Source organism: Musa acuminata, chromosome BXJ3-11, assembly GCF_036884655.1.
Source record: "Musa acuminata AAA Group cultivar baxijiao chromosome BXJ3-11, Cavendish_Baxijiao_AAA, whole genome shotgun sequence".
In the NCBI taxonomy this organism is placed as follows: domain Eukaryota; kingdom Viridiplantae; phylum Streptophyta; class Magnoliopsida; order Zingiberales; family Musaceae; genus Musa; species Musa acuminata.
In genome coordinates this window covers 7,603,382-7,616,385 of record NC_088359.1, presented here as the reverse complement: position 1 = coordinate 7,616,385, position 13,004 = coordinate 7,603,382, and the positions used below count along the sequence as shown (strand labels likewise).

The following is a 13,004-nucleotide window of genomic DNA, read 5'->3' as shown; positions in this document are numbered from 1 at the left end:
ACTTTCGTGCATTAATCTACATTGGGAAATTCACTAGCCAAAATATTGGTTGGGATGGATTGTTCCTCCTTCGATGGTCACCATGGAGGCATAAATACAATATTTATCTTTCAAATCAACCCCTTGCGGTTGGTATGCATGAAGTTAGGGTTTAATTTTCTCTCTCCGAAGGTATTATTTCATGAATTTAGGGTTTGGTTGTAGGGGTTTCCTTAACCGATGTGGGGTTAGATCTGGAAAGATAATGACTTGATCCTCGCAAAACTAGCCTAGATCATCATGGGTAAATGATAGATCCTCAAAAATCTATTCTTAATCTCCATGGGTCTGCTTGAGATCCTTGCAGATCAGAGAAAACCCTGGTAGATCTAGACTTGGGGACACATGAGATCAAATCTTGTAGATCAAAAGTACATGAGATACCATACCTAGGCTTCATCTGGAAGGATTAGTGTCAGATTGCCAGCATCTAAGTTAAATCCTTATTATTTCAGCTTTGTTTGAAATCTAAATATAAGTTTTATAATTTATCTGTCTCAGTAAGATTGTCAATATTTTTGTTACAAACTGAAACAATAGAGTACACATCTAGCGTGGTGGTATGCTTGTTGTTTGGAGCACCATCATCATTGTTAAGGCATCCATGAGGAATAATCCATCTCAAGCAATAGGTATGTGAATTTCCAAACATAGTTTAATGCATGAAGGTGCCGCGAAAGATCAGACAGTTTTATATGAGCATAGTTGATTGCCCTAATATCTACATGGTTTGAAGAAAAAAACAGAACAGGAAGAAATGGATAGATGAACATCTTATTCTGTGATGTATGATCAGTTTGAAGGTTGGGGAAACAATGACACTGTAACTAGGATTCATACATCCTTGGAGTGTTAGGATATGCTTGAGGAAGCAATAAGACATCAATTTAGGGACTCACAATATGAGACTGGTGGCGGCAATGATAGTGACCCTACTCAGTACGGTCAATCTTCCACAGTGAGGCAGACTACTGGTGGTAGCAGTGCATATGGGTCAGAGTATCGGCAAGAAGCAAGCTGATGGTCTCTGAGTTGGTAGGACAACCAGTATGATGCAGCTTTGAGGTGTCATACAGGGGTCTTTTAGTTCATCTAGGATGTGGTCAGCTCCTGATGTCATGTATTTTTATCATGCAGTCTTACTTGCTCAGACTAGAAAGCAGACAAGTATTGGTGATGCATATATTAAGTAGAAGAGGGATATATACTTAATTGCATAAGAGTAATTTTTTACATATCCACGCTTGAGGACCTTGCTATTATTGATCCATGATGTCCAGCATTATGGTCTTGGTACACAACCTCCTATTCTATGTGAGATCATGGATATCTTGAGGAGATGGGAAGATAGAGAGTTAACTGTCTTTTGAAAAGCATAGGACATTTATGTTGTGACACTTACATGCATCAGTTGGTTTGGGCCTAATAAGATGAGTATCATTAATATCCTGGATCCTGGTATACTTAACAGACGGATAGTTCTTCATGCCTGTTGTGCTTTAGATCATATTCATGATGCACTGGTACAGAGTTTGATGGACCTTATGATGATTGATGTCTGTGCTATCTTAGTGGTGGTGATGATAGTGACAAAAAGCAGAAAGCATTACCCAGCTAGGTCCATAATCATCAATGGATGCCTTGTATTGATATAAAAATACACACATGGAGGATATCACTCTATTTGTCACTCAATCTCTAAGGTCCGTTCAATAAAGAAACGTTGAATCAAAGATGATGTTTACATTGACTGAACGAGCTAGCATTTATATTGACTGAAGGGCTAGCTCCCAATATGCAAACTCATCAGATGGGAGGCTGTTGAAAAATACATTCTGTTCTCTGATATCGGGATGTTGAATGTCTGACTGATGCGGTTCCAGTTTCGAAACTTTAAACCTTGGTCAAGATATCATTACTTGTTCTTCAACCTTGCAGTGATTATTTTCTTTTACATGGATAATTATTCCTGATGAAATAATGGTGTAGTCTTTGTTTTTTAATTTTCTATTTTAATTTTGTTTTTTTTGTTACATGGGCATTTTTCTTTGCTGGCAGAAAATTTCCTTGCTCTGACCCTTTTACAATCCTATGTGACTTGCACTTGTAGCAACAAATGATCTGCTGCATTTTGATGACTATATCTGTGTTATTGTTTTTTCTGTTGTTATCTTTATTTCCTTAGATGCTTGGAATTAATTTACATTTGCATTTTTCATGGGCACTGAATATTTGTTTATTTTGTCAGTTGTAAAAAGTATCCTTCCATGGAGTTAAGGGGTCTTTTTCAGTATCTTGTTAATCAGTTGAAGAAAGGGATGGGTACAGAGCTTGTTCTTTTACAGGTACCTTTGCAGTCTCAAGGAGTCTAATATTTTAATTTAGAGAATAAATATCCTGCAGAAAAATTTCAAATTAACTAGTGGCTATCATGTGACTGCAGGAGCTTATTCAGCAAATGGCAAACATGCAGTACACTGAAAACATGACTGAAGAACAACTTGATGCTATGTCAGGAAGCGAGACTTTGCGTTATCAGGCCACTCTGTTTGGGATGACAAGAAATAATAAGGTGCATGCAGAGATATTCCTGCTCTTTGCTCATGATTACTTGCCTTATTAGTGACCTTCCAATTTGGTCAGAATCACTTCTAAATGATATTATCATATGAACATATTTTTTTGCAACTTTTTTACATCTCACAGATTAATTATTACGTTGATCAATGTTGTATGCTTGTTCTATTGTCTTCAAGAGGATTGCTACATTCTTCTGCGTTCAGATGGGTTATGTGCATCTGTGTACCATGTATGTGTGTGTGCGTGGGGGTGGGTGGATCAGGATAGTCAAAGGCGAGAGGTGCTAAAAGACGTCAAGGTGCTAAAATGCTCGAGGCCCTAGGTGCTCGCTCGAGCGAAGCAAAGTGCTTTCGAATATTAAAATTTTAAAAAATATATGATGATAAATAGATATAATTACTAAAAGAAATAACATAGTAGTCTAAATTGCATTATTCAAATTTATATTAACAAAATAATTAATGTAGGTGGACAGAGAAGGGTTTGTTGTCAATTGGGAGGAAAGCAAGGATGAAGGTTTCGAGGAGGGGAAGAAGGAGGTACGGGAGAGGATTGTTATCGGTTGGGGTGGCTGTCTGATTGTTGTCGGTTGGGTGGCTGTGGGTTATTATTAGGGTGAAAGGATGATACAGAGAAAGCTATCGACGTAAGGAGAAGGGAAGATGTCGGTGCAAGGAGACTGTTGGCACAAAGGAAGGGGGGAAACGACTGTGATGAGGCGAAGAAGAGGGGACACTAGTGCCTGAGGGAAAGGAAGAGAGAGATAGGGGAATACGTTAGCTAGGCGGAACAAGGGGTGACATTAGCGGTGGGGGAAGGGTAAGAGCGTTGCGAAGAAGGGGGGAAGAGGGAGGTGAAGATGCTTGGTTGCGGTGGAGTGGGTGACGACGAGGGAGGAGGAGAGAGATATATGCCGATAATGAGCTTGTCGGTGGAAGACGCTACTGCATCCATTCACCGATGGAGGAAGATGTTGTTGTCGCCATCGTTTACTTATATAGCGAAAGAGAGGGAGTCATTGTTCGTCGATCAGGTTTCCATGGGTCATCGTCAAGGGAGTATGTGTTTGAAGATTCGTTGTTCTAGTTCCAGATCCAGTGATATGGCTTGCTTCTGCCCAATTTAAATCAGGTGAGCGCTTGGACCGCCTGATGCTTGGCCCGAGCAACGAAGACGCCTTGCCCACTTATTGAGTGTCAGGCGCCTCACTTCGCCTTGCCTGGGCACCTGAGCACTCGTTAACGTCACTAGGGTGGATAAGTAAAGAATGAGCTTCCATTCACGTTATTATTTGTAATCAAGTTTGTCTCCTAGGAAGCTCGACAAGTTAATGTGGTGTTCATGTTGGATACTTGCTAGAAATGTGCATGTGCTAGACATGGGGCATTACGTGTGTGAAGAAGGGAAGAGAACTAGCTTGTCTTGTTGGGATCGCACTGTGCTCTCTGTCATGCCGCTGCCTGAATGTTGCCATGCTGTTGCTGCCATGGCTTTTGCCTGTTGGCCTCTACGTGTTTAAAATTTTCATTGAATAGGTTGTTAGCAGAGGGAGGGAGGGAGATATAACCTATATGACACCTAAGACTTGATCTCATATGCAGTCGGTTCTGTAAGAAATATGCTTAGCAGGTTATTCTAACCTCACCTAGATGAGAAAATCTTGGGGTCAGATATGTCAATACAAACATTATCCTTTCTATCTTAACTATAGTTTAGGATATTTTTAAAAAACTTGATGGTTGTATAAAAAGTGACTTTGGATTATTGAATAGTTTGTTTACATTTTTCATTGAATAGGCTGTTATCTTCACAATTATTTTAATTTTTATGTTTGGGAGTGATCAATATGGCGTTATAAGTTACATGTTGTAATAAACTGATAATCTATGAAAATCATTATCTATTGACCCATATACTTTCAGAGTTTGCTGTATCACTGATTCCATGTCATGTTGTCCCATCTGAACATACATGCATGTTTTGGTTTAGCTTTCGCCTTTTCTTCAATGCTACATCAATACTCTTTTTTGTATTGTTTTGTATTCTCGCTGTTAAAATCCAAAGATGCAGTAGAAAGAAGATCTTGATTATATATGTGATTTGTAAAGTCTGATTTTCCTGTTTATGGTGTTGTGAAATACTTCTGATGCATCCTGAGTGTTGGCAAGTTTTTTCTATAGCTTTGTGTTAAGAATCAGTGTTTTCATCATTTTTTATTTTACTTTTGGCCTAAAAAAAAAGAAATACTCATATAATTATACTGGAGGGTTATTTAGATACTCCTTATTTGTCATTGGTCATTTTTGTGGTGCTTTGAAAAAGAGATTGTTTATTAAATTAATACTGGTACTTGTGATTCTCTGTAGTTATAAGGTTCTTAGTATGCACTTATGCAGAAACCATTAATTGTAATGATTAGCCTTGTCAACATTGGTCTTGATATAATTATGAGGACCAAATCTTTGTTATTTAAATTTGTAGCTGTGTTTGCACCAATGTTCTATTTCTGTTCTCTCTTTGAATTTCTAGTCCTGAGCTAGTGTCAGATATGATATTGCATAGAGTTAATTGATCATCCCTATAAACAATTAGCATTCTACAACAGTAGAGACTAATATTTGAAATTTTCATGTCTTATTGGCTGTACTTATAAAAATAGCCCTTTGCTATCCTAATATGCTAACTTATGAAAAATGTGCCAAATTGTCATGTAGCTTCATGGAGAATTGGAGATCATGTTTGTGGTTATTTTCTCATTTTCAATTGTATTCATTCAAAATGGATTGCTATTATATTGTGACCTAGTTTTAAGCTTAAATTATTTGTGCCAAGTTGTAAGTGCTTGTAACTTGCTAAATGATTGTAAGTTTGATGTATGTATTTTTTGAAGGGTTGACTTCTTGTTGCTGAATGTGCAATTCTCTTTTCTGCTTTGGTGAATGTTCTTTACTCTTTTGACCTGAAATGAATTTGTTACAGTCTAATATCTTTGATTATAACTTCTTTTCACTCGTAGGTATTGAGTAAATCTACCAACAGACTGAGGGATGCCTTGCTACCAAAGGAAGAACCCAAGTTGGCTATTCCTCTTCTAATACTTATCGCTCAGCATCGATCCATGTAAGATGTTTGGTTTCTCTAATTGTTAATACTTATTCTGGTGGATTTCCTTTCTTCCTTTGGAGTACAGTCGTACCCTCCAGAATTGTACAACTACTCTCCATTCTTCTGCTTGTACCTGCATTGTGTTTTTTGATTCTTGGTATTTTCGGTTGTGCTAATTCAATTTGTGGCTTAGTTTACTTTTGAGCTCAGAAGTGACTTAATTGCTTTATGCATTCAGGGTTGTCACAAATGCAGATGCACCATATATCAAAATGGTTAGTGAGCAGTTTGACAGGTGTCATGGAACACTTCTTCAGTATGTGGAATTTCTCTGCAATGCAGTGGCTCCATCCTTGACTTATGCACAATTGATTCCTCCACTAGATGAACTCGTGCATAAGTACCATCTTGATCCAGAGGTGATATATTAGCTCTCTGGTTCACTTATTTTTCTTTTGTTTTGTTGGGTGGACCTTATTTTGGATTGGATATAAGATTTTTCTGAGTACTCTGTTTTATCTTTATAGTATGACCCTTTTGCTTTGTGCGTTATTAAGCAAAACCTAGTTGCATGTTAAAAACATGTTTATTGTGTTATATAAATATTATATATTTTTTAAAAAAACTATGCAACTCAGGTTGCCTTTCTGGTGTACCGGCCTGTGATGAGGCTCTTCAAAAGAATGAGTGGTTCTGAGATTTGCTGGCCTCTTGACATTATTGAACACTCAAATATTCAAAGTGCAGAAAATGAAGTAGAACCCTCTGATTCATCTAATGATGTTGGGTTGGATCTTGGTTCACCAAGGAAGCCTATAATGTAAGTTCTGTTTGATTTAAGTTTTGTTGTTAATTTTCTAACTCTCACCCAACAGCTTCCACCTGGTCTCTCTGGGTTTTGGTAGTAACAGCTGCTGCAGTCTATCAAACGCTTAGCTTTGTAACATATATATTTTTTCCCATAAATATCTGATTATAGCCTGGTGTATGGATGGTATCAGTTTTTTTATATATTATACTAATTTTTATTTTTATTCTTTATAGGTGGTCAGATCTTCTTGTTACAGTCCAGTCAATTCTGCCTATGAAAGCTTGGAATAGCCTCTCTCCTGATCTATATGCCACATTTTGGGGACTTACACTATATGATCTTCATGTTCCTAAAATAAGATATGAATCAGAGATTGCTAAGCAACATGCTGCCATTAAAGCCTTAGAGGAGATTTCTGACAACTCAAGTATGGCAATTACGAAACGTAAAAAGGATAAGGAAAAAATTCAAGAGGTACTAGATAGATTGACTAGTGAATTTCAAAAGCATGAACAGCATGTTGCATCTGTCCACCACCGTCTTGCTCGTGAAAAGGATAAGTGGCTAAGTTCCTGTCCTGACACTTTAAAGATCAACATGGAGTTTCTTCAGCGTTGTGTTTTCCCACGCTGCGTCTTCAGCATGCCAGATGCTGTGTATTGTGCTAATTTTGTTCATACCTTGCATTCTCTTGGCACACCATATTTTAACACTGTCAATCATATTGATGTTCTCATTTGTAAAACCCTACAACCTATGATCTGTTGCTGCACTGAATTTGAAGCTGGAAGACTTGGAAGGTTTCTATATGAGACATTAAAAATGGCTTATCACTGGAAGGTATATGAAGCTTATTTAATCTGTTGAACTGCCTACTTTTCTTGTTGTTTGGAAGATATCAAAAAAATCATTTTAGAGGCATTTCAGTCCAATTTTTTTAAAATTCATGTCAACAAATGTTTCTTCCTTTGCAGAGTGATGAGTCTATTTATGAATGCGAGTGTGGAAACATGCCTGGATTTGCTGTTTATTACAGATTTCCAAACAGCCAGCGTGTAACATATGGCCAATTTATCCGAGTATGCTCCTAATGTTGTGTCTCCTTTAAATTTCTTTTGGTGCATACACAATAATAACAACAAGAACAACAAGAAAACCAACAAAATCTTAAAATGCCAACTCTTTGGGGTCAGCTACATCGATCTTTTACTGCCAAATTCTTTGTTGTTAAGTATGGAACTCATTGTGGTTCTTCTTGAAGTTCTTTTAGCAATTTTAGCTTAATGTGTAAAATGAGATTTGTTGATCTCTAGTAGTGTCTTTGAACAGAAGATACCAAGTGTCAACATGTTGAACTGATGATGCAGGCACATCAGCTGCTGGCCTAGATATGGGACCTCTCCACAATCGAATGATTTGATTAGACTTGTTTGTTATTTATTAGGTTTGTTAATTTGTTTCAGCCTTAGGCTCGATTGAAGTATCACATCATATTTCTCAGTCCATGGTTAATATTGTTTTGGATTTTTCACTAATATCTTTTTCTGTTCTTTTTCATTCTCTTTTTCTTCTTTTAGACAGCGAAATATTTTTGTGGACTGCATATTCCAGTTTGCCTATCTTTCTTGCCTAAATGCTTGTTGTTATTGGGTATTTCAGTGTTTGGTTAATATTGTTGCTATGCAGTCTATGTGAAGTTATTCTGCATGATAAAGTCAGCTAGGTCTTCTTTCTTGGCTTATTTCTACCTTCTTTTTGCTCTTTCCTCCCTCCATCTTCTAGCCCCTTCTATTTCCTAGTTTCTTACCCCTCTCCATTCTCTGTTTTTGTTATGCTGCTGCTGGTGCTGATCATTGACACCAGTGTTTAGGTTTCAATCATGCTTCATCAACTTTCAAGGAGATCAAGCTATAGATATCCATCATTTTGTTGTCCTACAAAGAATGGTTGACATCTGAGTAATTCCTTGAGGAAACCATTTGAATCCTTTGTCATATGTCAATATTAACATTTGGATTCTTGTCTACTCTCTGTTGCACAAATCCTAATTTTTTTATACTTGTGCAAGGATATATTTGCTGAATGTCTTGACTGTGGTACCTGACCTTATGACTCAGTCTAAGTTTTCCATTTCTTTTGCTTTCTTGTTCACAAATTATTATTTTTTTCAAAGTTCTGCCAGTTTGTTTTGGAATTGTATATATTTGGAAAATTGGTGTTGGTTTCCCATCAGTTCCAGATGTATTGGTGGTGCCTGATACAGCTCAAGACTTGATTGAGTCCAAGAAATCTTATTAACATGCAACCAAGCTATTAGAAAACTGCTCCAGTAATTCTCTGAACCGATGTACTTGGTGTTTGATTATATATATGATATAGTTCATAGAGTGACAATTATTAAATAGGTTTTCTATATTGAATTTCAACACCAACCGCAGCAGAAGCAGGAAGCAGTAAGGTCCCAACTATGTGGGTTAAGGTTCATGAATCTTTTCCTTACATTGAGCTCTAATGAGGGTGATATTAAACTACGATCCAATAATTTTTTTATTGGTTGTGGTAGAGTTATCAGTAGGATTGAATATTCATATAAGATATGACAAAATTCTACATTGACTATCAGTTGCCTAATGGAAACCCCTTGCTATCTGCTTGGAACGAGCATTAGCAATAATTTTACACAAGCTCACACGTGTAGTTAGTTTCTTTTTTTTAATTAAAGATAGGGTTAAGCATGTTTGTTTTCATAATTTCTGCTTTGTGTCTTGCCAGATTTTGCTGATTTTTTTATTTTTTTATTTTTTTGTGAAGGTACACTGGAAATGGAACACAAGAATAACCCGGTTACTTGTACAGTGCTTGGAATCTAGTGAATATATGGAAATAAGAAATGCCCTTATTGTGTTAACCAAAATATCTAGTGTGTTCCCCGTTACTCGAAAGAGTGGTATCAATCTTGAGAAAAGGGTAAAAGGATAGTACTTCTCTTATTTCATACATTTGTCAGAATTCTCGTTTAGCTTATTTTGTGGTGTACACTTTGCAGGTGGCCAAAATTAAAGGGGATGAGAGAGAGGACTTGAAAGTTTTAGCTACTGGAGTAGCTGCAGCGTTGGCTGCTCGTAAGGTTGATCAGAAATTGGGTCATCTTGGACCAAGATTCTATTTTGCCACATATTTTCTTTACCAATAAAATTTTGTCAAGAGTTTTGAGCATTTCATCTTTTTATATGCAGAGCGCATGGGTTTCTGAAGAAGAGTTTGGCATGGGTCATGTTGATCTGAAACCTGCCGCAGCAGCTGCAAAATCACTAGCTGGTAGATTTATCAATGCTTTAACTGGCCATAATATTACTCCAAATGAGGTGATAGACTATAATTCCTACTGCAGGAAATCAGGTGGTCGACCCTTCGAGCACCGCTAAGGACCAGTTGACACATGCAAAATCTACACCAGATCGAGCAGATGGTGGAACAGTTTTGAAATTGGATTCAACACAACAGAGAGTAAGGACTAGTTCATCTGCAAACGGACAGGAAGCAATTGTTTCTGCATCAGCTACAAGTAGTAAGACTTCTGGCATTGGAAAAAGCACGGATGAAATCATGAAACCGGAGGATACAAGTTCGAAGGCTTATGCAAAGGCTGCTATGGAATCTGAGGTATGTTTAGTTCAATACTTAAAAGGGAGCTCAAACTTCACAAATGTTGAAGTTCTAATATTGACTGCACTACTGATGATTGCCTCTCAGAAGATATTAATTGGTAGATGCTATTCCTATAAATAATTATTTGAATTATACTTGCATGTTGTCCCCAGCAAAGCTCGATAGAGAATCACATGGCTAACCTGGAATGCCCGGGTGATAGATTAAAAATACATCTTTTAATGACATTTAACCATGACTGAGGTGTAAACAGATGAAACATGGATCATCATTTTCTAGTTTAGTACATTTTTTGAATGTAATCTGACAGAATTACCAGTTTCTTATGTTCCACATTAGTGTCTATTGCAGACCCACTGAAGAGATGAAAGAAATTTTTTTTTATTTGGAATTTCTGATAAAATTAGGTTTCTTGCCAAACTCTAATTTCTTGTTCGGTTCTGAGAAACTAGCTGTGAAAAGCTACATCCTTGGGAAACGTAAGTCTGTAATTTACCGGATGGGTCTCAAACTATGAGACCCTTGCTGTCATATTCAATGCTTGCTTATATCTTATATATTGAACCAAAGAGTTTGTTTCTGATGTACCGCATTTATGGATTTTCTTTTCTTATAAAGATGTCAGAAGTTAAACTGATTTTTTTAGCACTCTCATGTTATAATGAGGTTAAAATGCGACTTTTGGCTTTTGGAAAAAGCCTTTATGTGCTTAGAATTTTCTGAACTTCAGCAATGCATGGAACAGGCCATAGTTTTATAATATCTGTTCTTCTTGACAGATGAGATCTCAGCAAAAGCGAACAGTGCACAATTCTATTCTAAAGCCAGCAAAGCAGGAGGTCATCAAAGAAGACAACAAAACTGGAAAATTGATTAGCAGAACTACAGGTCAGCAGTCTTCTTTTTCTGCAGATAAAGATGCTTCATTTCATCCAACAGATAGCAGGCAAGGTGGAACTGCTGCTGCTTCTGCAGCGACCAATGGCATCTCTGTGTCAGCTTCTGGAAAAACGACTAGTTCCTCAAGAATGATGCTTGAAATGCATGAAACTGTAGAAATTTCTGAGGCATCCATTAAACAGAAGAGAGCAGTACCAGGTGAAGAACAAGAAAGATTGAACAAACGCAAGAAAGGAGACATTGAAGCTAAAGATCTTGAGGGTATGGAAGTTCGGTTATCTGATAAAGAAAGAAGTTATGATACAAGGTCAGTGGATAAACCTCATTTGGAGCATGAGAAGTCTTCCGCTGAAGAACAGAGTTTTAATAGGTCATTGGACAAATCCAAAGATAAAATCAATGAGCGATATGACAAGGACCACAGGGAAAAATTGGACCGCTCTGATAAAGATCTTCATGAGAAATCAAGGGATAGGTCACTGGAGAGACATGGAAGAGAGCGCTCGGTTGAAAAAGTGCAAGAGAGGGGCATGGATAGAAGTCTTGATAGGGCAGCAGAGAAAGCTAGAGATGACAGAAGTAAGGATGATCGGGGCAAATCCCGACATATGGATGTATCCATAGACAAGGGACATATTGATGAGCGTTTCCATGGGCAGAGTTTGCCTCCGCCACCACCATTACCTCCCAGTTTTGTTCCTCAATCTGTGGGTGGTGGCCGAAGAGATGAGGAGACTGATAGGAGAGTGGGTAACACCAGACACATACAGCGATTGTCTCCAAAACATGATGAAAAAGAGAGGAGGCGTTCAGAAGAAAATGTTTTGACATCCCAAGATGATCCAAAACGTAGAAGAGAGGATGACTTAAGGGAAAGAAAGCGTGATGAGCGAGATGGCTCATCTGTTAAGGTACATCTTTACTCTTTTCTTTTTGTAAACCTTCCCTCTTCTTTTTCTCCTAGTCAGTATGTAGTTTAGATTATGAATTAAAATTGTTACTTAAGGATATGTAGTTAATTCACATTGTTTGTTTTACTGTGTTGCTCTATATATATTATTTTAGTTAATTTGCAGATGGTTCACTTGAAGTAATTTATTTCAGTAGTTGGTTGTGTGCTGAATCTTTTATTTGGATTTGAGCCACCTAATGACACGGCCAAGTGACCTTGATATACCTTATACGTGGTTAGCTTGGTTTTTAGATAATAATGATTTAAACTATGTACTGTATAAGAGTTTCAACAGAGACATTTGCAGAGCATATTCAATGTTTAAGGCATGCCACTGTAATCACAGGCTAGTTAGAAAACAAGAGCATTTTGTAAATGAAAACACGAAGGCCAATATCCAAGACTTTCCCACTATGAAACTTATCAATTGGAGGTAATACTCCAATTTAAGCAGATATGTCCCTTGTATCAAAGATAGTTTCATTGGGCTTGCCATATGCATAAATGGGGAATGGTATAGTGAGCTTCTTGACAGACATCTATCAGTTGTGGGGCATGTCATAGCCATCCTTCACCAATGGAAAGAAAAAGCACTACTGCAGGTAAATTTTCTGCCTTGGAGCTTATTATATCATTTTCCTATTTGAATTCTAGTAGGAGTCAAGAACTTGGAGTTCAACGAGATGGCTGAAATAGTAACATGAATGAAGAAAGCTGTGTATCCCTGTTGTTGAGTGTTAATAATACCTGTTATCTACCCATACACCATAGCTGCACATCTGGATTCCATGATCTCTGCTAATGTTTTCACTTACAGTATTCAAATCTTGCGATTTGCTTATGTTTGTGACTTGATGCTGATTTGTTAGCTTTTAATTGCTTAAATGGAGATGTGACTGTAGAAGTAAGACCCTACACTTCTTTACATTGTGCTGTTGTTGATTGGTC

At 37.4% G+C, this 13,004-nt stretch overlaps 1 protein-coding gene across 1 annotated transcript in view; it reads left to right on the top strand.

Moving 5' to 3' along the window:
• The window catches only part of LOC103970792 (THO complex subunit 2), a 34,534-nt gene that overhangs the window by 20,308 nt on the left and 1,222 nt on the right, over positions 1-13,004 (top strand). The window contains exons 20-31 of the mRNA XM_009384712.3: positions 2,288-2,384; positions 2,483-2,611; positions 5,636-5,739; positions 5,963-6,143; positions 6,363-6,544; positions 6,769-7,375; positions 7,510-7,614; positions 9,347-9,502; positions 9,582-9,662; positions 9,772-9,853; positions 9,927-10,198; positions 10,984-12,015. Of these exons, the coding sequence (XP_009382987.2) occupies positions 2,288-2,384; positions 2,483-2,611; positions 5,636-5,739; positions 5,963-6,143; positions 6,363-6,544; positions 6,769-7,375; positions 7,510-7,614; positions 9,347-9,502; positions 9,582-9,662; positions 9,772-9,853; positions 9,927-10,198; positions 10,984-12,015 (3,028 nt within the window). The remainder of the gene's footprint in view (positions 1-2,287; positions 2,385-2,482; positions 2,612-5,635; positions 5,740-5,962; positions 6,144-6,362; positions 6,545-6,768; positions 7,376-7,509; positions 7,615-9,346; positions 9,503-9,581; positions 9,663-9,771; positions 9,854-9,926; positions 10,199-10,983; positions 12,016-13,004) is intronic.